The sequence below is a fragment of the Hyalella azteca genome, unplaced genomic scaffold (genome assembly GCF_000764305.2).
Source record: "Hyalella azteca isolate HAZT.00-mixed unplaced genomic scaffold, Hazt_2.0.2 contig8315, whole genome shotgun sequence".
NCBI classification, from domain to species: Eukaryota; Metazoa; Arthropoda; class Malacostraca; order Amphipoda; family Hyalellidae; genus Hyalella; species Hyalella azteca.
Window position 1 is genome coordinate 9,689 of NW_025938412.1, and position 27,350 is coordinate 37,038.

General features: G+C 37.2%; 1 protein-coding gene across 1 annotated transcript; it reads left to right on the plus strand.

Annotated features, from left to right (window-relative positions):
• The first annotated feature begins 1,535 nt into the window (after nt 1-1,535).
• Nucleotides 1,536-4,638, plus strand: LOC108677977. The gene is made up of 5 exons (XM_018166296.2): nt 1,536-1,699; nt 2,358-2,458; nt 3,137-3,213; nt 3,829-3,966; nt 4,364-4,638. Exons 1-5 carry the CDS (start codon nt 1,626-1,628, stop codon nt 4,508-4,510), a joined length of 537 nt encoding a protein of 178 aa, XP_018021785.1. The 5' UTR covers nt 1,536-1,625; the 3' UTR covers nt 4,511-4,638.
• The last annotated feature ends 22,712 nt before the right edge of the window (nt 4,639-27,350 follow it).

Here is a 27,350-nt window from a genome sequence, read left to right on the forward strand (position 1 = left end):
AACGATTAATTGGCTTGGCATCATGAATCAAATAATTTAAAGTATTTTCATGAGCCTATTGCATCAAAAATATAGTCGATACTCGTAAATTAAATTAATAGACAGTTACAGATTTGTTGATGTTACTGAATGAAATAAAAGATAACAGTTACCAGGCAATTTTGTACGATGTTTGATTAGTACATATTATGAGCAGCTTATTTAAGTTTAGTTTGGGATAGATAATTCCTGAGAACCTCGACTATATAAAATTACCGTAATTAAAAATGACGAAAAACGAAAATTTCAGTCCTAATTACGAACACAAAAACAAAAAAATTCGTTCTGAAAACTATTTTCCTTTTTTTGTATATATAATTTGACTTATTTTGCATTAGTTTCATGTTCGAATTCAAAAACAAAATGTGCAGAAGACAATAAAACGAGAGTAATGAATTATTTGATGATGATATATAATATATCATTACATTTACTTAGTCGCCATATCTACATCTATATTTTACAAGGTAGACCCTTCGCTTGAGATGAAAATGGGTATCCTATTTACAGTCATAACTAAGAGTTTTTTTTCGTATGTTTTAAACTCCTGCATTTTGAGTTATTTGAAAGTTATTGAACCACCTCCTGAAAATTTCCGGTAAAATAGTCTATAAACTATATTTTTGACCTAATTATCAAAAAATATTATGATTTATTTGCAATATTCGACAGTGAATCTTTTGCCGACGCTACCATTCAGATTAGCGTCAGAAATATAGTCTTTCTTAATTGCGTAAAATGTTACTGTTCAATTACATTTGTTAATCACTACCACAAATTGTTCCTCTTTATTCTAGAGATGTCTCGTCTAGTTATATATGGAGCTAAGACGTAATAATAATTTTTTTTCGCCAAAATATTGACTATGCATGATGCCTGTACTCATTATACTTACATAATAACTTTAGCAAATAATATGACACATACCATAAGTTGAATGGTCAAGCTTCATACATATATTTATTCATACTATTTTGTCATTTGGTTAAAAAATTAGACAAAGAATGATAAAAAATTGGGTTTATACCGGTGCACTGAGCGGATGTTCACACTGTTCATGCAGTGCTGAAAACGTTCTCGTTAAGCAGTATCGCGTGCCGACAGGTACGGTTGTTACTTTCGGGAAGTTGTTAACTGGAAATTCATCGAATCCTCTCCACAAAAATACAAAAGCACAAACAAATTATCTCACCTCGTACTCATTCGCCAAATCATGTTTGTTGAGGCAATTATCTCGAAGTGGGAAATAATCGCGACTGAATATCATTAATGGGGTGACAATCAGCTCAACAATGGCCATCATATTAGGCCGTCAGTATTGAATGAACCGACACTTTGCTTACGCCATGATCCGGTCACATGCATCCGTGTTTGCCGCTATATATTGCACGGCAGCATGATGACTTGAACACTTTTCGTTGAACTTCCGAACGATCCCGTTCTTTCAGGTGATTTTTTTTTTGAATTTTGAGATTTTGTATTGAAGAATAGGAAATACGTATTGAAAGTTGTAAATAAAATTACTTCTACCACGAATTACCGTCTCTTTCTTCCGTCAGATATACCAAAGCAATACGCATCCAGTCATGAAGGTGACACTTATTCTGGCTTTGGCTTGCGCGGCAGTTACGATCGCCGTGCCATCTGCAATCCCTGACAGGTAAGTAAAGAAGTCATCACAACGAAACATCTTATATAGCAACACATTATACACACCGACACGCATTCTTATATCAGATGCAGTAAAAAAATTTTAGTTAGCTCCTGTAGATTACTAAGAAATCCAACAGACGTAACCGAACAGATATTATGTAGTTTCATTCCATAGACTTTTTTAAACACAAAATGAAATAACGATGGCATGTTGCTAACAGCCTGCATCATCGCGATGAAATGAGAGCTGGATTGGAATTTATCATGATGCAAAATTGACTTCGCCACCAGTAATTTGGTGATGATGCCATGTGTTCATGTTTATATTTATTGCCTCTTACAGAGATTATCAAGGAATAAATTATAATCGTTCTTATCAAGGAATTACACTTTATAATTAATACCTAATTAAGCCGAATAATAAAACGGGAGCCCAAATATGTCTTAACGCTGCTGAGTTCAAATGAGTCGAATTAAAAAAGTAATACTGCGCAGGTCGCGCCTAATTTTATGAAATAGTGACACGGAGTTACGACTTTTTTATCTTATGAAAGATTAAAAAGTCGAAAGGGGAAATACATCTAAGTGTTCTAAATACATCTAAGTGTTCGCAATCTGAGTGTTGTTGCTCAAAAGTATGATATATATCCAGTTTTTTTTTTCAGCTGGAAGATGCAGCAGTGCATGCTGACCATGGTACCTGTGAGCAGCCGCGAGGAATTTGGAAAAGCTTTGATTGCCTGTTTTCAGGAACACTTCGCGACAAGTGAGTCAACTCATACTTCGTTCATAACAAATTATCCAATGCTCAAGACTTCATTCAAAAGTATTAAACAGATAGCCGTTTTCAAATGCTGAACCGTTGATTGAACTAAATATTTAAAGAACTTCCTGAGGCAAAAATAAAGAGAACATTCCTGAACAGTCCGGTCGCCGGCACCAAAAAGTTTAATTTAACTCACTCAATTGTTGACGCTCCGAGTATGAACGCCTTCAAGAACAGACTAGACGAAGCTATGCTGGAGTATATGTTCAGTCTTAAAATGCCTAGCAACTTACGGACCAGACAATAAGTCCAGCAGCTATCTCAATCAATTGTCAGTTATGGAAAGATCGGGTTCCAAAGGCCGGATCCCTTGTGAATCAAGTCACGAAAAGTTCAAGAATCGGCAACAGGCCATGGGCCTATTACTTCAGTGCCGACACGTCAGTTCTATTCTATTCTAATTGTGTTACAAAGAATTATCTGTGCTGCTTGCCCTGGATTTAATTCGATTTTATTCACTAAATTTATCACGATTTTGCCAAGTGGATATAGAGGAAGTGAGGATAATATTTGCACTGCACAAATATGCTCTATGCTGATGAATCTGCAAAAAATTGATAAGTTATGTTCTTTTCAATTAGACTCCGGCTTTCTTATTTATTCTCTTCTTTTTTATAGATGGTTCTCGCCCGGGTCCCATCGTCGTAGAGGATTTGCCAGAAGTTCAAGTTTGTCTGTCCAAAAAGTTGGGATACGTGAGTATATTCCTTACTTTTATTATGTACGAAGCCTGTAGGAAGATTTAAGCAGGAGAAACGATCCATTGAATTGCAATTGACTTTGAGAAAATTGAGCTCAATTGAGGTTCAATTTCATTTTGAGAAATTAAGCTCAATTGAGGTTCAATTTCTGGTATTGCCTTTACATTAAATTGAAGCACCTGAGTGGGCGATTAATGGAGCAGAGGCTGATTGTGTTCTTATGACATATTATCCACGAGCTGAGCACCATGATTATGAATCACCGCTAAAATATGTTTCTGTAGAATAATAGCAACCCATAATATAAAACTCATGAATGTAGACCTAAACAGTAGTTAAATAGCTGACCTAAATGTACATTTTTTCAAATAAAAGTCAATTCACGCACATACTTGAAGATCAAGCAACATTGAGTAATCCAGTGCAATCAAATTTTTTGACAGGTGACCATCGTTCTCTAATGAGATGAGTTTATGAGCCCGCCTCGTCCATTTTTGTCTCCGTTTTGTCTGTGACTGTGCGAGCTTGGCTCTGGTATATTTATTTATGCAGGATTTACGAACGCCATGTTTACACTAAGTCATCCAATGCAGTCAAATTTTTGTACAGGTGATGGAGAATGGCACGTTTGACGTGGAGGCTTTCAAGAGCCAAATCGCGCTCAATGTCGCCGGTAGCGACGACGAGGCGAACTTCAAGCTTGGGCTCGACAACTGTCCCACCGACGCACTTGCCAACAATTCTCTGGTAAATTAATTAAATATTTAACTAAAAATATTTATATATTTAACTAAATATTTAAGTGATATAAATACATAAATATTTAACTATATATTTAACTAAAAATTTTTAAGTAAATGTGGTTACTGGATTTAATTCATCGCAACGGTTGCTCTCTTCACATCTTTCATGGATTTTCAGTTGAGTAGTTCGATCAAGTGGTTAAAAAATTATAGTGTATGAAAACTATGAAATAAACAGAAGGATTAGTTTTAGACAAGAGATAAGTGGTTTCCTAGAACAGCAGTACCCCAATTAAAAATTCTGACATGTGAAATTGTTGTTGAATATATCATTCAAGTTTTGGATGACTAATTTAAGTCAATTTTGCAGCCTAATTGAGATTTTTCTTATTGACTTACAGATTCTTGAGTACATGGGATGCCTGGCGACGTACTGTGCCACAGGAGCTGGACCTCAACCTTTACCTGCCACCAGGACTTCATATCACTCCAGAACCCAAGGGCTGCAATCGAATTTCTTCACTAAATTTGATGCATTCTTCTCGTAAATGCTTTTGAATTTTCCATTTTTGGTTGTCTTTGACTTTTCCATCCTTGGTTGTCTTTGACATTTCCAGCTATGGTTGTCTTTGATTTTTCCATTTTTGCTTGTCTTTGAGTTTTCTATCTTTGGTTGTCTTTGATTTTTCCATCTTTGGTTTTTCCAACTTTGGTTGTCTTTGACTTTTCCATCTTTGGTTGTCTTTGATTTTCCATCCTTGGTCGTCTTTGACTTTTCCATCTTTGGTTGTCTTTGAATTTTCCATCTTTGGTTGTTCTTTGACTTTTCCATCTTTGGTTGTCATTGACTTTTCCATCTTTGGTTGTCTTTGACTTTTCCATCTTTGGTTGTCTTTGGCTTTTCCATCTTTGGTTGTCTTTGACTTTTCCTTCTTTGGTTGTCTTTGACTTTTCCATCTTTGGTTGTCTTAGAATTTTCTGTCTTGTCTATCTTTTGTTTCGGTGCCCAGGTTTTGTGTTGTGGTGCCAGATTTTTTACACGACCGAGTGGACGCGGCATGAGTCATGGGCGTGGATCTAAGGTTTGGTGATGCAACAAATGGACATGTCCCAAAATCTTTTTGCAACCAATCATTAAAACTGTTCCACATTGAAAGTTTTTAAACTTCACGGTCGGTGACAAGTGATTGGAAATTTCATGAAATTTTGCACAAAAATTGCATCGTGCACTTTTATCCGTTTTCAAATTACAGCACAGTAATGTATGAAATATTTTGCACCAAGTTTCCCTATTAACACATCAATCATTAATTCGAAAAATGTATCAGTGGCAGACATGATACTTTGACAAGACTTAATTACATTCACTAGGCACTTTGACACATCAAAAGGCATACAAAATTTGCTCTCGTCTATTTATTTGATCGAGCAGAAGTTAACCTAATGTTTGAGCATTTGTAAAACTTTTCCTTCATCATCTTCCATTATTCCTGCACCGCAAAAAAAATTGAAATTTGTTGTGTTTGTACAATTTCCCACAACTTTAGCACTTACGCCTCCTTATTGGATATGTTTGAAAATATAACTGCAACGAAAAAATATTTCTTATTATCCCTTCGGCTGACACGTTATCATTACGGTTGAAATGTTTTCATGAAGAAGTTTCTGATCACAGGAAATAAATCAAATCGTAAACAGGCATCAATGTCGCCGCGTATTTTTCTCTTAGCGTTCGAAATTGATCGAAGGAATTACAGATATCAACTTTCCTATGTCTATGATTGAATACAAAAAAGTATCGTTATGTATCATTTATTAGCAGAAATTCCCTATCCTCTACTGAAACGATTGAATTCCATAGGTGAGAAACCTTATTTTTTGGTGCAATGAACAGGGTTTAAATGTTACAAAACAGGTTGCTACTTGATCACACAACTTTATTTAGTTCATTTCTGATTACTAGAAAATTTACAATAACAATAATGTAACAATAGATAATTTTAGTGACATGTATTCGTTAATAGCAAATATTTCTAGGATGTAGCGATGCATGTAGTTAAAGTTTGAATTATCCCGTACTATCCTTCGTCAAACATGATCAAGTTTTAATCACTAAGGATATTAATATTATTGTTAGCGCGCTAACCGAAAACTTTAATCAGTCGTGTAAATTACTTGAGAATGATCGAGGCAAAGTTTTGAATCGCAATCTTAAAAGTTGGCTGAATTTTATGAACCAAATAAGTTATGCACGTAATCTTCTATATTATATTAGAATTTATAGAGGATTCTGATTAACAATAATTTTTTTTAATATCACCGGGAGCATGGCTTGCGTGCTTGGCGTCTTAGTGGTCCTGACTAACCCGCAATCTTTTTTTTTTTTAATTCAAACCCAGGACGGAGGGATCTAATTTTCTCTCAACTTACTTTGGTTTCGCCTTCTTCAGGAGTTTCAACGTTCTCGTTTTTGGGGTAACTGGACTATGAAGAGTTAAATCTATGTAACTCTACTGATTTACAGGTTAGTTTTAAGGTAACTGGACGATGAAGAGTTTATGTCTGTGTAACTCTACTGACTTACAGGACGGTTTTTTAGGTAACTGGACTATGAAGAGTTAAATCTTTGTAACTCTACTGATTTACAGGTTGGTTTTTGGGGTAACTGGACTATGAAGAGTTAAATCTATGTAACTCTACTGATTTACAGAATGGTTACTATGCGGCGGTTACTATGCTGATTTGCACAATTTCTCCCCTCTTTTTATTATAAACTTTCCCCCGTTTCTAAATTTGATAACAATGCAAATCTCATCAATTTGTCCACATTCGCTTACTTCTTCAACAGCGTTTTATAAGGTTAATTTTGAAGCGGATACTTTTAATGTTGCTAAAAAATTGGTTTTAACAACAAATTATTATTTGGGTACGAATTATAATTTGCTCGGCAAATTAAGAAGCGAGTCGCAAAATTTTAGTTTTTAAAGAATAGATAATTTGTGAATGCCTATGAAGTCTTATAGTGGCAACGATCAAGAGACTTTCCTGTAGCATATCGAAAGTTAAAAAAAGTTCGACTGTTTCATTGTTTGCTAACTAATAATCTAGTGCAACTAATTTATAGTTTAGATAAGAAAATAATATCGATCGGTTGGGGAATAAGGCTATAAGGAAGTTGTTGCTTTCCGTTTATTCGAAAATTTTAATTAGGGGAACTTAAAGCCTATAGAATTGAGAACCTCGTGATAAATTGACAAAACGAGTTAGAGAGCTATAATACTAAATATTAAAATAACTATAAATTTACCTTTTAATCGTAATGTTTTCTCCTACAATTAATTACAAGGACGTGTCGGTATAGCCGTCATTCTTTTATGCGGAAGCATATCTGACTTCTTTCAAAAATTAGACATGTCATTTGCATATTAATTTCTAGCTGGCTACATGATTGATCCGTTCAGCTAATTGTCACAATTCATTGGCTATGCTACTTGTCATGTTGCTTGTTCTTCGTTCATATACAGTACATATGTACATGTATAAATGTATTCATCCATGTACAAAACATGTATACATTTATAAGCTGCCCTGCACTGGCCGTGTGCGGAGCACTCTAGAGCTATACACGTACACACACACAAAATAAAATGAGCGAAGTCGATATCAACCTCTTGGCTGAATGCCGGTCATATCAGCACCTCATATCATCTTCTTTTTAGGCATCCGCCTCATGACTTTTGGATCCAACATCAGCCACATGGCTGACCATCGACATGGCTGAGTGACGACATGGCAATTTATTTTTCCCACAAGCCATTGGGCTAAATGCCAGCCAGTTAAGCCAGGCGTTGCGCCAGATGGCTTGGATAGGCTAGTGTTTACGGTGTGGGATATAAAACAAAAAAATATGAGTGACAGAGAGCGCATTTTCTCGTCGACGAAAACGCGAAGTCACGGACGGACAGACAGACGGACGGACAGACGGACGGACAGACGGACGGACAGACGGACGGACATGGCGAGCACTATAGTGAATTTTTTTCCATAAATGAGAAAATGCGCTAAAAAGAAATAGATAAAGAAAAATGTAAAATTGATTTAGGGAGAACTTTGTAAGTGTGGTCGTGATTACACAATGAATTGTTACGAGTAGAGGAATTGGAGTGTAATGGTTTAAACTAGCGTAAATATCTTCTAGGTTATCTGGTAAAACTTAACAGTTAGATTTAATTCGCGAATCATCAAATCACATCTCCTACTTTGTTCATAATCTTGGGTGTTGGTGATTCTCTATAATGAAGAAATGTTAGTAAAAAAACAAAAAAATATAACTCAGTACTCACTGCAGTGAGTGACGGAGAGCGCATTTTCTCGTCAACGAAAACGCGAAGTCACGGACGGACAGATAGACAGACAGACGGACAGACGGACGGACAGACGGACGGACAGACGGAAGGACAGATGGACGGACAGACGGACGGACAGACGGACGGACATGGCGAGCACTATAGTGCATTTTTTCCATAAATGAGAAATACGCTAAAAAGGAATAGATAAATAAAAATGTAAAATTGATTTAAGGAAAATGTTGTAGGTATGTTCGTGATAACACAATAAATTGTTAGGAGTAGAGGAATTGGAGTTTAATGGTTTAAACTAGCGGAAATATCTTCTAGGTTATCTGGCAAAACTTAACAGTTAAATTTAATTTACGAGTCATCAAATCACATCTCCTACTACGTGCATAATCTTGGGTGTTGGTGATTCTCTATAATGAAGAAATGTTAGTAAAATGGATAGACGATCAGAATTATTTTTTGTTGAATTTGTTGCACTTAAATTATCCTGGAAGTACCAAAGTTCGGTTGAAATGCGTATTATTTTCTCATTGCATACGATTATGTGTAACTCATTTTACCTTGTCATCAATTGTATTCGCTTCATGGTCCAGATCGATGCTTATTCTACCTTTTGAATGTTGTCACCCAAAATAAGATTGAAACATAACAAAACAAAACACATATAGAATTTTGATGCTGCTAATGATTAGTGAGAAGAAAAGATTAATTGGTGGTAGCGACGGTTATCTTTAATTCAACCTAACCATCGATAATTGCTTCGTTTTCACATATTCTTTAGTTGACATCGTTTTTTATGACGCTGTCAAGGATTGACCTACGGTAGAATCAGTGTGAAGTGGTGATGATAGAGCCACGGGTGATGGTGACAGTGTCAGTCCCTTCCATTCGCTAAGTATGGCAGGTAAAGGCAGCAGCAAGCACACCTCAAAGACCAACTTGGCCTCAGTCTGTCTGGCGATCTTGCGCTAGACGAAGTGCGAGCGGCGGTGATGCGCGCGACTCTCCTTCGATCCTGGGTTGCCCGCTTTCGGCCATTGTGCCTATACTTCCCAGTGCTGTAGAAAAACAATCTTTGGTTCCGTAGATCGTTTGCACTCTAAGCTGCCAGCAGTGATTTTAATTGAGAGTTAACACTCAAGGGAACTTATAAACATTTCTAAATTTTGCTTAAAACTTAATACTATCAGAAAGTTGTAAATATTTTTGAAATTTATGACTGATGATGCCATCTTTTGGTTTTCTTGGTGTATATCCGTACAATGATTGTCTGTGTTTCTGCTTGAACATTCGTAAGAGGAAATACGATTATTTCGACTGTGCAAACAATTCCGCTTGGTAACAATCGTTAATATGCTTCGAGAAAATTATTTCGATCGATTTTTCAATATGATTTTTGACTCAAACCAAAAATAGAAATCGTTTGATCGTCTGGAATTATAAGCTAGAATTTTCATGACACCTCAGATCACGTGTCGGTTATGATGAAAAGAACTTGACTAATATTAAATTATGCTTTTTGACTTGCAAAGAACTCAAATTCCAATTGCGTATTAAGCTCATACTTTCTAATGGTTGATGAATGAGTTGATAAAATTTAGCTTTTAATTTTAACAGTTTTTTAAATTTTTTAGAATATTCACTTCAGGACTGTTCTCAGAATGTTCTTGTAATTGTCTTTAAAAATCCTTACCGTTAATGCCATTAACGTCGCAACCGCACTTATGTCGCCAGCCTTCAATAGAAACAAACTTTTTATGAATAAAACTGAACCACAATTTTTCTAGCGCGATCAAATATTTTGTAGTTATCGAACCCTACAAATCCTTGTTCTGACCAGAATTACACCGTTTTTTGAGAAGAGTTGCGAGGTATGTGCAGTATATTTGCTGAACTTTGGGTCATTGACGATAGATGTGTTATGTATATACGTGCCTTAATTATCCGAACTTTGAAAATTATTGCGAGTTGAAGAGTAGAACTGAATATAGATACTAAATTACGATACTATATTTTCAATATAAATCAAATATTTTATTAAAACTACAGTAATATAATAATTGCGAGCTGAGAAGAAATCCACGATCAAGCATAGATTATAAATCCACGAACAAGCTTTATTCAAGCGCTCACTCATATGTTCCACGCATTTATTCATCCGATGCAGTTAATCCCGGGAAAATTGCTTCAGTTTGAGGAATAGCGATCGATAAATACAAGTTAAATTAGAGGAATAACTAAGGAGAAGATTTTTTTAATCCACCTTAATCATTTATATCCCAGTATCCCTTAATCACTTAGCAATTAAAACTTATGGCGTTGAGCGTAGCGTTCAATATCACTCAGTGTCATCGGGAACGAGCCTTTGGGCGGCGCTTAGAAGACTGCAACGAGCAGCTTGTAAAGATCCATCTCTCGCCAGGCTCGGTCGTTGCCTTTGCCAGGATTGCGGGTTTTTATAACTGCTGCCACTGGTGCCACGTACTGCTGCCACTGGTGCCATGTACTGCTGCCACTGGTGCCATGTACTGCTGCCACTGGTGCCATGTACTACTGCCACTGGTGCCATATTTTTCTCTAATTTTAGAGTTTTTCTTGACAATTTTTGTTAGTACGATAAGAAAAGGAATGATGATCCTCTGATTTATTGCCCCCTTAACAATATATAGTTGTATGCTCTAAATTCTATGCTCAATATACATATTCTGCATATTAAGGTAGTTAAAACGTACGGTGATTACCGCCCAAACTCGAATTTATTCATTCGAGGCTCGGGATATTTAGACTTTTGCTCGATTAAACAAGTCGTTTTTTTTCACTAGCTACTAACTTTCTCTTCTAAAATGTTCCGAAAGCCTACAGCATTCTCGTAAATGTGAAGATTCATAGGCCTATGTTTTAACAACAATTCAATGTTTGGTTAAACAAAGCGTATTATTTAACTTAACTAGTTTTTTAATGGGCAAAGCAGGCTAGTGATTCGCTTAGTAATCCTTTAATATCTGGAAAAAGTTGTATTTGATTTATGATTTATCATCAAATTATCTATAATTCATGTTCAAATGATTGATTTGATGACTCATTCGATGTATACTCGTTTTTGGTGCCCCCAATGTCACATTTTATTTGGATACATCAATCGCGACTAGGAGACCAGCGTCGCATTCTGCAAGCGCAAGGATAAAAGAAACGTCCCTGGAATGAAGGAGGAATTAAGGACCCAGCCACCCTTGATGGATTGCTTGCTATTCACGGTTCATTGGGTCAACAATGCCAATCATTTAATATTTGCACAGCCTGAGAAACAATGTAGACTGAAATAATATTCCTGGGGACATACTTTCAAAACTAGCTAAGTGAACGTAAGTACTTACGCACTATTTTCTTGTCTGTGATTGGTGGATTTTGCTTGAAAGGCCGTCAATGATTGGCTGATGAACTTACGATCTCTTAACTTTTTTTGAAAGTATAGGCCCAGGTGATAATATACATGTTGATCTTTGAGTTGCATGTGTAGGTTGTTAAGTATTGGTTTGTCGACTACGATGCCAGAATATTAATATAAATTATTAATCAATAATTTGTCCCTTGAATCACTATTTATTTCATCAAATATATCATAAACTATGACACAGTTTAGTAAGCTGGAAAAGAGTCGGTGCAGATGCGAAAGGGTTCGCTTTATTAGAAGAAAGATTAATTAATGACGCGCATCTGGAACGAGGGCAAATGTGAGCCTGATTCTTCTCATCCCATTCAATTTGGCATCATGGCCATGAATTAGAAGCTTTGCAGGGCTGACACCCAAGAATATTCTTTGCCACCGCATTAAAACTCATGAGTGAGCATTTTTAACCTAGAGTGAGACCAAGTTCTTATATTCATTGCTGGTACACCCACAAAAAGTAACAAATTGACCCTATTAAATTTGCTGGCAGTTTTTTTTCATGAGTAAAGTTGAGGTGAGAGGAATTTGACTTTAATGAGACGCAACGCGAACGTCAGGACGAATTAAAATAGACGAGACAAACGTTGATATCCTTGAAACTTTCTATTTATATTTACAGTGGTTTCAATTTATTTTCTGTTAAGTAAGGATCCATAATTAAGTGAAACATAAAAGAACGCTAATCTGGTGTTAAATATTTGGAATAACTTTTATTTGGCGCTCTGAAAACAGTTGAACAAACTTTCACTAATTTCTAAAACGATTTTTATCATCTAGTGCACCTATAAATAAATTATGATTAAGTCATGTATCATCATTCTAACTCATCGAAGAAAAATTATTTAGCGTGGATGTCTATTGATTGAATAAATAAGCATATATTTAAGCACGACATTTATCGCGCCTTGAACTAGTCCTGCAAGACCACATCTTCATCAATCGAGGGTTCCAGATTCTTGCCATCCGTAAATATCATCCGGGACTCGCTGCCCTTTCGAATGTGTCCACGGAGCCGCGTAGGGACATAATTTTCACTCTAATTAGGCAACAAACAAGGCTTCCTTAACTGAGCCATCTATGGAGTAAACTTAGCTAGTGTCTGGTCAAGGAATTCAACTAATAGACAGGCGAATGTCGTCCAGTAAATCAACCTGTTACGTCAAGACGATGATAGAATTATTGGTTATTTTCGGAACATCAATTTGTTAACGTAAAACACGTTTTTGATCACTGGAGTATTAATGTTGGATTTAGTTTTATGAACGTCCTGTGAAATACTTCGATTCGCAATTCAATCAAGTTACTGACCGCAATAACTTTACAAGTACTCCGTGACATCTGTGAGGGTTGATTTCAACCTTCCATACGAGAGAATATGCGTGTAAATCAGAATAAAAGGATTCTCTGAAGCAATGAGTCTTTGCATATTCTATTGATACAATAAGTTGGCTAGTGGCGGACGACTGTGACCTTTCATTAAGCTCTGAAACAGCAACATGAGCTCTTAAAAATTTACTCATTCACCATACTTTTCACAAGATGAGGTAACAAGTGTAATGCACCAGCTGAATCGCGCATTGTATATTGATAAAATTTTCTAAGCTTAAATTAACGAATTAATTATCCGGCCTAAGAGAGCTTATATGGGCTTTCGTTGATATTGTAGGATTAGAAATTCGGTTCGTGCCATCCGAACGAACATCATTTACTCTATAGCTTCGAGTACCGTATCCCAAACAATCGTTTTACAAGTCATCTTCATCCCACTATACGAGCCCCGAAGTTCGACTTTTACGACATCTTAAGTGTGTCTTAGTATTCGTAAACGATTTTTCAGGGTCATCTTCTTTCTATAAGTCGTTACTTAAGGCACTAACATGAATGAAATCATTACTTAAAAGCTATCGCCACCTATAAAACTCGACTTCTTTAGGCACCAGTTTAATAAAAAATATTAGAGACGCTGCTTCTCTCGTCCCTAGTTCGTGCATAGAAGACGTTACTGCCGACAATCGTGTCTGTTTCTCACGCCTTCGAACTGCCGTCCTTGCTACGTTACGCAAATGCATCGAGTCCATGAGCAAATTCCGACAGAATTTCCCAGCAACGGAGGTTTAGTCACCTTTGGTGGTTCGCCAAGGACAGGCGGTTGGTTGCATCCTCAGGAGGGACGCTCTGCTCCTAGTCAGCTGTTGCTGATGCAACCTTGTTCGCATTTTCCTGTTGTGCCATCAAAATAACTTGAATAAATCTATGTAATTATCTGTTTATTTAACATCGGCATCGTTATTGTCACTATTCAAGTGAAAATATTACGAGTGATTATGATAGTTTGATAAATATTTCGTATATTAGTGTGATAGTGATATTTCGTAAATTTTCAAATTTCTGCAAACCAGCTGAAATGTGTGCCTCGAATGTAGACAGTTTTATCTAAAAATTGGAAAAATACTATAATCTAAAAATTTTGTCTAGTGTACGATATTATTCCGGAACGGAAAATCAAGCTCTTTTGGCTCTGATCGGTTTAAACATTGGGATTGATGCTATAGTATTGACGATCAAATTTCCTACCTTGTTCTTAGCTGAACAAGAATGAATAACGATCACACATTCTGTGGGACTTAGAGGTGTATTTGAGTGACTGCCGTTTTTCAAACGTTATTGAAATATCAATCTCCTTCATTTATTTTTATTTTCTTTTCATGCATCGACGTGCTGAGGTAATTCTAATTAGATTCGATTTCACGTTTCTGAGTGTCACCTTAGTTAGTATCACGTTAATTTGCCTGATAGAACTTTTAAAATTGAGCACATAAGAAATAGAGCTGCTTTCGATATTGGAGAATAAAGGCGCCGTGGAGCAGTAAGTCGAACAGAAACCTATTGTTTCGTGAAGGACGACTAGGTGACCTAATCAGAGGAACAGGAACCATAATCCGTGAAATTATTTGCTTGAAACCTTGCCCTGCAAACCTAGTGTGAGAGGTGTATAACTCTTGCGTAGTTATTGGCAATTCATTGCTTGGAATCACGAAAGAAACAGTCTCCGTAAAACGAGTTTCGTAAGTTCCAGCTGCCTCAATTTCTGTTTTTATTTGTCAATTGAATATTTACAGCACGATAATTTCTATAGGCCGTTGTTGAATATGTACGTTATGGTATTATTCCAGCTGAAATTTCTATTAGTACTGACCTTGCAACTGCCCCATTACAAGACCTCTAAAGGTCTCGTATCGACAAAAATTCCTACCTGCTCCCGTATCGTGACATTCGTTATTTGTTGTCACCTAAGTTGCCTAGCTTGAATTTTGGAAACCGTAGGTTACCGCAGATGAGATCCGTCCTTACCCAAGTCCTCAAGAAGAAATGTTAGAACATTTACCTGGCTGTTCATTTTCCAGTTCCATTTATATTCCAGCCCGGCAATGGTGAATATAAAGGACTCGAAAAGCAAGAATATCGATTGCGTTCTGTCATGTGCTTTCCGCAGGCCACGCGCGGCCTTGCCAATGACGGCTTTTCCTTCGACCCTTTCATTCTCCTGCAAGCCTTGCTCGAGGAGTTAAGCCTCATTCTTAAGTGTTTTTTTTCTAATGCTTGTTTACCGAATTTACGCAATACATAAATGCATTATTCTATTGCTGTGTTCAAGAAATTGAGCTCAATGTCCAGTAAGTCCTAAATTGTAATTTTTCTTGTTGACGATCCAAAACCGAAGTGAATTCTCTCAGTTGATTGGTCGAAGAATTCTGATTTATTATTGCAATTATTCAGTTATTACTTATTTCTTGATTGTAATGCAACAAATTTTACAAGCAGGTAGTTGCTGCTTGTTTTCTAGACTTGTGTGGAATACATAATTTAATGACATTACTGGATCCGATTACCGAGCTATGGTTGCATTTAAATGACTTGTTTCCTGTATTACTTGTTGTAACTTGAAGGTAATGGCATAACTACGACTTTGCTAGATTGCCTGTACAAGTCAGAATTTAGCTGTCATTAAGGAAAGTTAGGTGAAGCGGATGTCTCTAGGCGCGTCGTTGGAAAGGATCAGCAAGCGTAGTTAGCAATAGTGTTGGCGAAGCTATCGCGAGCGGCCGAACAATGAAGGGGAAATAGCAGGTGCTGGAATGGCCTTCTTTTCCCGCTATCCATGAACTGTTGCGTTCAGGAATACTTTTATTGAGGTGAACTGTGGTTGTGATGAGCACGGACAGAATGATGGTGGTGAATCATGCCTCGAGGTAACAATGGCAAGAACTTTCTGTTGAATCTGTTTATGTGTGGTCAAAAATTGATTTGTAGAATAAATTATTTATCAAAAGTTTAATGATTAATTAAACAGTGAATTTAATTTGGAAACTGCAACACGTAAAATATAGATAAGAAATATTCGAACGACAAGTCCAGCGTCGAGAATAGGTCATCTATATACCCTTGATCGTGTATGTGGTCTACAGACTTGCCATTCCGCACTCTGGTCACGTCCAGTCCCCAGTAGACTACAGTATATACGTACCAGCACGCCAGCTTAGCCCGAGGTGTGCATGACGCAAGAAGCTTTGCACATCGTGCGACATATGCTCTGCAAAACACTGGCAAACAACTCCAACTCTCAGAAGTGTTACTCAAGAACGCGAGTGAAGTCTTGGTGATTAAACAACACCGCTAAGGCCATCCATTACATAGGCTCGCTAGAAGCTGCTTGCTTTGCAATAAAACGCGCATCGTCCTTGAATTCTTCCTCAGGAAAGGCAGACTGCGAGCTGTGTTCGTGCAGGTGTTGCCACGTCGACCGAGCAATCAAGTTACCTGATGAAGATGTCTTAGATACATAGAACTTTTGTCCATTTTTGTCGTTGAACATCATATTTGCAGATCTTGTAAAAATATACTGAAACTTCTAACTTCTTTTTGGATTTTGCCAACTTTTATTGTGTAAAGTCCGCATTCGAATAATCTAATAAATATAATTTTAAATTGTGAGGTGCACCTAAAAATTGCATCGAATCAATTATAATATATTTCTGCCTGATATTTTGTGCTTACGTTGAATTTCAGAGTGCTATTGCGATGCTGATTCTTAATATTCTATTTTCTTTCTCTCCCAGAATTTTCAGAATTAATAATTGGCCCAATGTAATCTCACAGCCAACCACTAAAATAACTAAGACCACTCGTGGGCTTAGGTTAATCAAATAAAAAAATACAAAAAACATATAATTTATGTATCTGTACAGAAGAGTATAAGCCTCGCTACTTTTTAATATATAATATATACCAGCTACCCCACGCTTATAAGATTTCCTTATATGAGTTGCAAATAGCAGTTGTTTTGATTAATATAATTATTCAGTGCTAATGACTTTGAAAAGCAAAATTTCAAGGCTGAGTGAATTTTACATCGGAAACTAAAATTTCTAAGAAAACGTCTTACTCGTTAAAACAATTAGCTTAGCTCTACAGGAAGCACCGCGTCTCACAAGCCGCGATTTTTCTCATCCGGAATTTTGGATTGCACAAGATGGTGGACCTCTCAGTTGCTTCAGATAAAAACAGGTGAGTGGAATAATTGTGTTGTTGCAATTACCAAAGATTATGTACTGTAACAATGTCAAGTAGCGGCAAAGGAACGGGTGAATAAGAATAAACTGTGCTATTAGTATTTTCTGTATAAATTGTAATTTTCGCTTATTTTTCTGAATCTTTTGGATGGCAACGTTAGGAAATAACCTGCCTCTGTTATCCTGGTGCACTAGTATTTAAATCGAAATTGTCTCAAAAATTTATTTTGCCGCGTAACTTTTCCTCGTAATTCAAACGCTAAAAAAATAGCAATGCTGGCCATTCTTGTTAATTGGTTGCCGCTCATAGAATGACCAATTTACTACCAATTGAAATTAATTTAAATGAAGGTTTACGTTGGAACGGATGAACGTCCCATGTTCATCATTCACTCCTCACCGAGGAGTGGAAATAAATCATTTGTCAATTTAAAATTTGTTTAAAGAATAACGATTTGAAAGCTGTTACACTGTTTAGTGATATGTTTCAAGAATGAATAGAATATTAAGTAATTTCATGTCACGAAATTCTTGCCGAGAAATACTTGATATTTTTCTATAATTTCCATCCCTATAAACATATTATTTTAATTAAATTTATACTTTCATGTGTCCATAGGTAAACAGCAGTCCCCGGCCGCACCATTGCTTAAGTTAAAGCCCGTTAAATTCTTCATGCAATATGTAGAGTTTTATTGTAATTTTTTATCTTAGATCTAGGAAATAGGTAACGCAAGCTGAGCACGGACATCCCATCTATTTATCGTGAGCAATTTCTTAAGTAAAGTTACCCTCTAATACCATTCGTTCTGATAGCATTTGTTCCATTTAAAATGTCTGGAGCTGAAGGCGTTTGCCGATTAATTCGACATGAGGTTAGTGTGATTATTTGGCTCGGATAGTTTGCAAGGAAACAATAAAACCTTCGCCTCGCCTTAGTTTAGACTTAAGAAGCAATTGATTAATTTCCATTATTATTGTCAAGGGGAGAAGAGCGTAAGTCGAAATCGAGTTGTGAGACTTTGAAATCAGTCTCTCATGGCGCCTTTTAATTTACAAGGTAGTAGAAGAAATTTTCGAAAATAGTTTAATCTCAGCTGCAGTAATACAAGTTGAGCCCAATAAATGAATAAGTGTTGACAATAATATTAACGTAACCAAATCTATCTAATAATCAATTCAATTAGGCAACGCAGGGTTCTTGAGCATCTCTCAAGAGGCGGGCTAGTAATGCGCATCAACCACTTACAAAGACGGGACAATCGACTAATTCAGCTGGCTTTTCGTGTCCTGTAAAATTATAAAGGTTTTATTAGCAAGATGATATGCATCAGCTCATGGACATTTGAATTCGCTGAGTGCATTCATAAACGAAATTATTCCTTGTTAGGCATTGTCCTCAGTCAGTTGTATGTAAAAATATGAAGAACCCTGGGTTTTAGTATTTGGTTAACGAACTGTTATTACGATAGTCGAAATAGTGAATAAAATAGAATTACGAATTTTCTAAGATGACCACTTGAAACTGAACAAACCACGGGAATATCGATCTCCTTATGAAAAGATACTTTTTTTTGCAGTATAAAAATGCTCAATATTTTTGGGATGAAAATTTATTTTGTATGGAATAAATTCATTACAGACTTCTCCTGTTAAATGGGCTGACATGAAGTATCTATTCTGTTCCGCAGAAAGATTCCTTGTTGCGTATTTTTCTTTTTATGTACTTTGACATTCGCGCAATGTTTCTGTGAATTTTTCGTTTAATTATAATCTTCATCATTCTCAAAAGGAAAAATACCTTTAAAGCGGCCTTACAATATTTATTTCTAGACTCTGATCAGCTACTTGAAAAATCGGACCCTTGCAGTTAGGTTTGGCAAACCCATTACTGGAAGTCGTTATCTCTAATTACAGCTGGGCACGGTGTATGAACGCAGATGCGGTTTTATGCACAGCCATGAATCGCGATTTGGTTTTTAAATATTGTGATAACCTGCCTCGACTTTGATCGCGCCGATCTCCGCTGCACGGTCATGCAAAAGTACAGGAATGGTTGAGTAGGTTCCGCTAATAGCATGGCATGATTATAATTTTTCACAACTTCGTCCAGCACCGGTACTCTACATAACACCGGGTCCGTCAACGAAGCTTGACTTGCGTCATTTGTGGAGCCTATTGCGAAGCCACCCGCCTGTCATAACTCATAGGACTAAGCTGCCGACGCTCATATCTCTAGCGGACAGAGACTAACTCGGACTTAGCGATCTCTCTCAATGAGGTACATCGCCACCCTCCTTAGCGTGCCCCGCAATCCGACTTTTTGCATGCTTAGTCTCTTTCGGACCAGGATGTGCAGATTCTCTAGGGTCCCCTAATCAGAGAGCTCCAAATTAACCAGCTATTAATAACCCCGTTGGCTTAATGACCTATTCTTCAATACATTATAATGGACGGTGGCCTCTTAGTAGCATGGCATCCATAATATGGCTGGAAGCGTGTGCTTTCACGATACCTGTCGAACAATTTTTCTCGTTTTCTTTTTGTTCTTAATGACTTGAGTAAACGGGAAAGGACCTTAGCTCGAAATAAAATTCTAGCCTATCACGCATGTTGTTGATAGAAACCAGCAGAGTTTAAATGCGATGCTTGTCAGCTATTGTTCAGTTCCTAGTATAAAACCACTTGTTGGAACGCCGGTCGTCATGTAAACAATTTGTAAATGACATGCTAATATGTTAGTGAAGTCTTTACAAATAATTAGGTTGACAATTCGACATTAAAATTGAACACAGAAAAATTTGAAATCGAGAAAAGTAAATGATAATAGTCGTTTGACGAGAAGGAAAGAATCGAGAATGTGTCGAATCTTCCGACTTGCGGCTGTCTGGACGGAGGCGGTATCTGTAGAAGAGGCTCATAGACCGCTGGATGACTCCGGCAAATACTCCAAGTCGCCATGGGTGTGTTCCGCAAATACAGGCTTCCTTCGGTCGCGTGCGTTGGAACTCGTGTCAAAATCTGCTTTGGCAACACCAATTTGGAGTCCAGAAGTGACTTGAGTCAATATGCTCAGCGTTCGAATGGATCTCGTCTTCGTTTTCATGCTGAATCCGTTACGGGACCAATACTGTTACATAAGTGAAATGAATAGGACGCCTTAACTGTAATGGTGGGAGGTCTACATAGCCATAATGAATTGGTATTATCCAAATGCCGGGAGCTGACACAGCTGCCTCATTTATGCGTCTGGCGTACAAGATCCTTCTCATAAAATCAGTTCCATTAGGTCGGCTACAATTCTTGAATAAATTTTTCGACCCCTTGAGAGAAAAATATGAATTGAACAGTTCAGTTTTGAAAAATATTATTTATCTTCTTGAACAATCCAAGTATCTACTTTTTCTTCATGCTAATGAATTTAGTATCTGTCACCAAGTTACCCTTTAAGGCAGCATATTTCAGTGATATGGCAGGAGGAAGTGAGGAAGATGTCCGGTATTCTGAAGCATTTCCTGAGCTGCCGGGCTTGGCGCGTGGCAGGTTTATATTTAGTACTCACAAGCCCCAGCTCCGCCGTCGGTCTGGGTACGCACGAGAAAAAAGTCTATGCGCAAAAAGGTTTCTCTTCGAAATATGCAAGTTGTTCTTGTAGAGTCGTGTACCCTTTGCTTTGAACAACATGAATTCAAGCATTTAAATATTTTTTTTTTTAAAAGCTCTGTGACGTTAGATTAGCACTTATCAGGTCTTCTTTAATATAATTGCATCTCACTATTCTGCGAGATGCATAACGCGTTTTCATGGATTTTTTCAATTCTAACGCCGGTGCAGTATTTTATTCGCAAACAAAACTAGTTTGAATTAGGTATGGCACGTTTCTGAATTTAATTCACGAACAATCCGAAAAAATGTGATAGTAACATGTGATAGTCCAGACAAAAACAAAAATGTGATAGTCCAGAAATAACTTTTTATCCAAGTTCAAGACTGTGTGGGCTTAAGCCTCCAAGAAAACAGGGATAAGAATTTCCCGGAAAGAATTAGTCTTGGGGCAAAGAACCAACGCTGCTCAGTAATGCAATAATTTAATCCTGACATGTAACCAATGTAATGCCTGCGCTAGAATGTTTCACACTTGTCCTGGTGTCACTCTCGATAACTCAGATGCTGCCACACACGGCATCCCGATCCGTCGGTGCATACCTTCCCAGGGAAAATTTACAGACGCGTCAGCTTCTGATTTGGGTTACCAGAAGCTGGGGCGACTATAAATTTTGTTAGGGTTCTTCTTCTCCGAAGCCTCACTTGTATTGATGAGCTTTCGGTTTGCACTCGGATCATTTTTTTGCCACATGGCGGTTAGTTTTTTCTGAATAAGGTTTTAAGCATTAGACATTTTCCACGTTTAATAGCTGACTTAATTAATTAAATAGTCTGTCCAATTATTATTTAGTTTCACTTTGATATAAAATTGACATGTTCCGTGCGCTTAAATTTGAATTTAATGAGAGTAAGTTTAAAATTGAGGAAATATGAAATCTGGACGCAAGAAGAATGCATTTCTTCACGAGCCATGAGGTGCATGATAATTGTTAATATGCATTTATTATGGCGTCAGTGAAGTATCATGCAGAGCAGCACCTCGTGGTGTAATCCTTGAACAACCTTAAATACATACAAGCTCCTACATGTTCATTGAAAGGACTCTTTCTTATGGAAAAATGTTCGTTGAATAACTACGTATGATGTGTCCTGAATTGCTTGGCTTTGCGCGATGCTTGGGAGTTTCTCCAGGACATGGTTGTCTTCATTGCCTTTAATTTATTTAATGATGCCTTACGAAATGTTTGCCAGTCTCATGGATTCCATAATCTTGTGATTTACATTGCCTTTATGAGAGCACAGTTTAATGAACTCAATACGATTGCAGAAATAGGCACTGCCGAGTAATGTAAATCTAACAATAATTATCAATGCCGATTTTGTGACGATCAAGAAACCCAAATTTGACATCCAATTGTGTTGATATTCGTCCAGAAAATATTACATGAAATTATTAAACTATTTGGGAAGAATTCGTGTTCATATGACGCTTGATTTTTATGTTGTCTCGTAAAATGATGAAAAGTATAGTTTGCAGACAAACCCAAACATTTAAGTTGATTCGGTGCCCAATAATTTGCGGTCTAAACGATATCCAGTGAATACTTGAAGGATCCGTAATCCAGATTAGTTTATGATCTGGCTGTTGCATTTGCAGGATGGCGAGGAATTATTATGAATTTGTTTACTACAAAAGTACACCAGTTGCTTGAAAAAAATGCCGTAAAAAATCGATTTATTCGATCTCTCACTTCATTTAAACGTTTAATTGTGAAGGTGACTCTATATAACCTTTGGTTTACGGAAACTTCAACGATCCTCAATTCTATCCGTTCCCTATAGAGCATAGAAACGAGAGTTTGTCGCTACACTCTAAGGGTCATGAGACGCATAAAAGTACGAAGTATGCAGAGTGCACGGATTGAGATATTCTGGACTCGATCTGGCATTCTTCTATTTGAAGCTCAACCCTCATTGTATAACCAGGAACTAAAAATAAATTTCGGGAGTAATTCCGATTTTCAGTTAGCAAATTTTGTAGGGTATTTTATGTGAAGTCCATTCAAATCGATTTGCTCATTCATGTCTGCCTATTCAGCGCACATGCTCAACGTTAACTACAATTTCATGAATGCCCTTCGATTTACTTGTAAACGTAAGACTTAATTAAATCTTACTTACGCAAATTGGAGAGAACTATAGTTTTTGAAATAATTTTTTTAGGAATTCATTCTCGTCTGGCTATCAGAGGGTAACGTCCTCTGTCTGTAGAAGCCGTGCACGACGTAGGAAGAAGGGGTCGGCAAAGCACAGGCTAGGCATGGTCTCGGTCCCAAAATAACCGCAGAAGTAGCAACGAGAAGGAACTACGCTCACGTCTTGTAGAAGATACCTTCAGGGACCTATGTTGCCCATGTTTGGCAGAGCGTTGCTACCGACACTGTATACAGCAAGCCGGGTATTGCTGATGCCGTCTCAAGACCTCGGCTATAATTGGGGCTGTAACTCCACATAGAAGCTCAGCTACCGTACATGGGTGCAACGATCAATTCTTTATTCATCTATGTTATTTCGATGTTTTTTGTCTTCTGAAGTAAGATTTATGTAAATCGAGGTCATTATATTTAATGATTCATAAGTGCGAACTGAACTACTGATGAAATTAAAAACAAACATTGAAGTCTTTAAAGGTTTTGTCCTTAGCGTTCTATGCTGCGGTCATAGAACGAAAATATTTTCATAAAAAACGGCAAGATTTCCGTAAACTGATGATCCGCTTCATGTTGAATATTGGCCATAGCCAACTTTTTTGCATCGGGTTTTTTCTATTTCGTAGTATTCATTGTCTTCCTGACAACATTCAATCTTGATCCTTGAATAACCATACGAATTAATGTCGATCTACGCATCAAAAAAAGAACATTTAACCTTGGTCTGTGAAGAAACGTACGAATTAATTTCGAGCTACAAATCGAATAAATATTCAATCCGGTTTTCATTATTATCCAATGCTGATACGAGATAAAATCTACGTAACATTTGCCAGACCGAATAATGTTTGCTTCGTAATATTTATTGATCAATCACAACTAATTTACAATTGTGAATCTTGAGTAGTGAATGAAGAATGTTGTTTTTCGAACAACTGCAAATATGATACAGCGACCGTTTGACGTGTTAGTATGCGATTGTTTCGAAATTCGCTGATGGAATTTCATCAATCGACTAAATTACTTCGATTCATGATTTAAGATAAAATCCGACAGTTATTCAGCGGTATTTTAACGTATTTTCGCCGAATTGCATACAATACACCATGATTAAATACCCGTATTTTCCAATGTTATTGTACAATTGTCTTTTTCATCAACCTTGTTTTGAAAGCCTCTTCATTTGAAATTATCTTCGAGTTAAAATTCATTACCTGTATTAATATCACGGGCAATTAACTGAAGTGGCTCTCCTTCTAACAAAACTTGACTTATAGTAGATCTTGAATAATAAAGTCTATTACGAAATTTTTTCTCATTATTACTTCGAGTTAATATTCCTTACCTGTATTGATAACGCGGGGCATTAACTGAAGTGGCTCTCCTTCTAACAAAACTTAACTTTTAGTAGATCTTGTATAACAAAGTCTATTACGAAATTTGTTCTCATTATGACGATGTCATCGATCACGCCAAGCATTTAATTTATGCTCAAGTCGATGCGCATGACGAGGGCGTCTCGAATATGTAACGTCATCTGGGTTTAGTTTTGGGGCGGTAAGGGTAGGTTAATTCCTCCCTCTCGGCCTCTGGTAACAAACTGCCCTGTTCACGTAAACATTTTTCTTGGCTCATTAGCATGTAAAACGCTTGTCCTGATGTAGCGTAATGAGGCTCCCTTACAGGGAAGCTTTAATCTGCTCATTATACGCATTATTAATTACTGCTACGCTCCACGAATTTGCATAACTACTCGACTATTTAACACTCCACCTCGCTGTTATTTGTCTGCATTTGTAATAAGGTTCACGATGGAAATTCACCGGCTAAGACGCATTGCTGGTGCATTACTTTGCGTTCGTTGATTAGTACCGCAGTTCATATTATGGACCTAAAAGCTCATAAATATTGTCTGTTCATCAAAAAGGAACAAAACTGAAAGCTGATGATCACATGCAAATTGGATCTCTGGCCATATAGGCTAAAGCTCACAGGCGTCACGTTGAACGCTTTTTCAAGATGTCTCGAAATTGCTATACCGTCACGATCGCCAATGTTTGAGCAGGCCGTAAATCGTATTTCCAAATGGAAGAGATCATATTTCCAAGGTTTACGCGAGAATTTAATCTTTTGACACTTAATGCTAAAAAATGGCATTCCTCTTCATTCTTTAATCTACCTGGAGCGATTTTCACTAGAAGGATTAAAATTATTGACCAGTCGAAGCCTATAAGCTATTATCACTGCTATTAATTGGCTCACTCATGATGCAGTCTACGAAGCCACTCGGTTAATTCTCCAAAAGCTGCTTATGATTTCATCTAAATAAAAAGATGCCTCAATAATTTCGTGAATTTCGGTCAATGTCAGAAAAGCGACATTTAATCCTATTTTATAAGAACTCGAGGATGATGCAAGCCAATAGATGTCATGAGTTCATTTTAGTGACCTACTCCGATGGAAGAGAACGGATTTTCTTCACCACTTAGCTCAATTTCTGTTACTGAACTTCCCTTAATTTAATTTCATGAACATCTCTAGCTTAATTTCTGTTACTGCTGTTACAAAACTTCCCTTAATTTAATTTCATGAACATCTCTCGTGACCGATATGTCCATTTTTAGCTCCCGTTTCAGCCTTGAGACGAGCTAGGAAGCGACCATCCGCCCTCTTTACGCGCCGTATAATCCCGAGAATGAAAAGCTTTGGTGTCGTCTTCGCATCATTCGTGCTGCACAAGCTGCGAAATATTCTTAATAAAGTAGTGGACACCCTCCTTCAGTTATCGTACCATTTAATTACTGCATAATTATTGCTTCTCATTATGTGCGGGGAAATGAAATGCTGAAATGATTTGGATATATCAGGTAATTTTTACCATCGCACAGCTAGGAAGACTATGCTGTGCACCGCACAGCNATGCTGTCCACCGCACAGCAAGGGAGACTATGCTGTGCACCGCACAGCTAGGGAGACTATGCTGTCTACCGCACAGCTAGGGAGACTATGCTTTCCACCGTACAGCTAGGGAGACGATGCTGTGCACCACACAGCAAGGGAGACTATGCTGTCCACCGTACAGCTAGGGAGACGATGCTGTGCACCGCACAGCTAGGGATACGATGCTGTGCACCGCACAGCTAGGGAGAAATTTCATGCAGCGTTGACAGCGTCGAATTTAGTTGTCTCGGCCAAGTGATCTTTGAGTCGCCCGCGAGAGAACCTGTTGCTTGCATCGCAGTCTGCGCAGGATAGCCGATTAAATCTTTACGAGAAAAAGGCTTGCGTTATAAAGGATATTAGACAAGGCTCTCTTCGTCCCGAGCTCAGTTCCTCTATGAGAAACTACAAGCCTTCTCCCACCGATGCCTTCCTTATTAGGTAATTTCCCAGTGATTGACGGAAGGTTAATCAGGTTGACATTTCGTTCATATCGTTTTTGAGATTTTTTGTGTAAAAAATTAAAAGTTGGATAAATTGTTTCAGGCGGGATCGGGTCGGTAACTTTAGACATAATAACCTTAAGTAAAGGAATATTTTTCAATTTCTTTTCAATAATTTTTTCATCATCGTCGTCATCAAGTCTTGCTTAGAGCCATTTAGCATTTGATTTTTTTTTTGTGCGCATGGACGTAGCCGGCGAATACGTATGAAGTTCATTAAGTTTTGTTAGCATTAAGACACAGGATCAGGAAATTCTTATATTGCAGTCATAGCCTTCAGGAATATTTATAATGGGCAGTAGAAAATAAAATAATCATCCATGTGGAATTAGTTGTTCTTGTCTTTCCGCAAATCATTATTTATGTTTGTTCAGATGGGAAATGTTTGCATCATATGATAATCAGAACTGGTTTTCAAGTTTGGAACTACGATTTTTTTTGTTGTCTTTAATTTATGTTACTTCGTCATGTCGTGAAATGATCTGAATTACACCACGAATCGTGTCGTAATGTCGTAAAACCTCTTTAGTGAATATTTGAATTCTTAACCTTAAATTGGATTTAGCTTGTAAAAAAATCGAGCTTTTATAGGTATTTGAAAGCTTTCAATTGGGATGGGAATTATTGGTTATCGTCATGTACATAAGCATTGTTTCACTACACGTTAAACCCTCGCTACACTAAGCTTGATGCACTTAAGTCGGAGTAGAGCGGATCAAAAGTTGAAGATCAGTGATCGACATGATGCTGTCT

Coding starts and splice junctions, on each gene's coding strand:
- LOC108677977 (XM_018166296.2), top strand. CDS start 1,626: ATGAAGGTGACACTTATTCTGGCTTTGGCTTGCGCGGCAGTTACGATC. Junction 2,459..3,136: donor TCAGGAACACTTCGCGACAA/GTGAGTCAACTC, acceptor TCTTTTTTATAG/ATGGTTCTCGCCCGGGTCCC. Junction 3,214..3,828: donor TGTCCAAAAAGTTGGGATAC/GTGAGTATATTC, acceptor ATTTTTGTACAG/GTGATGGAGAATGGCACGTT.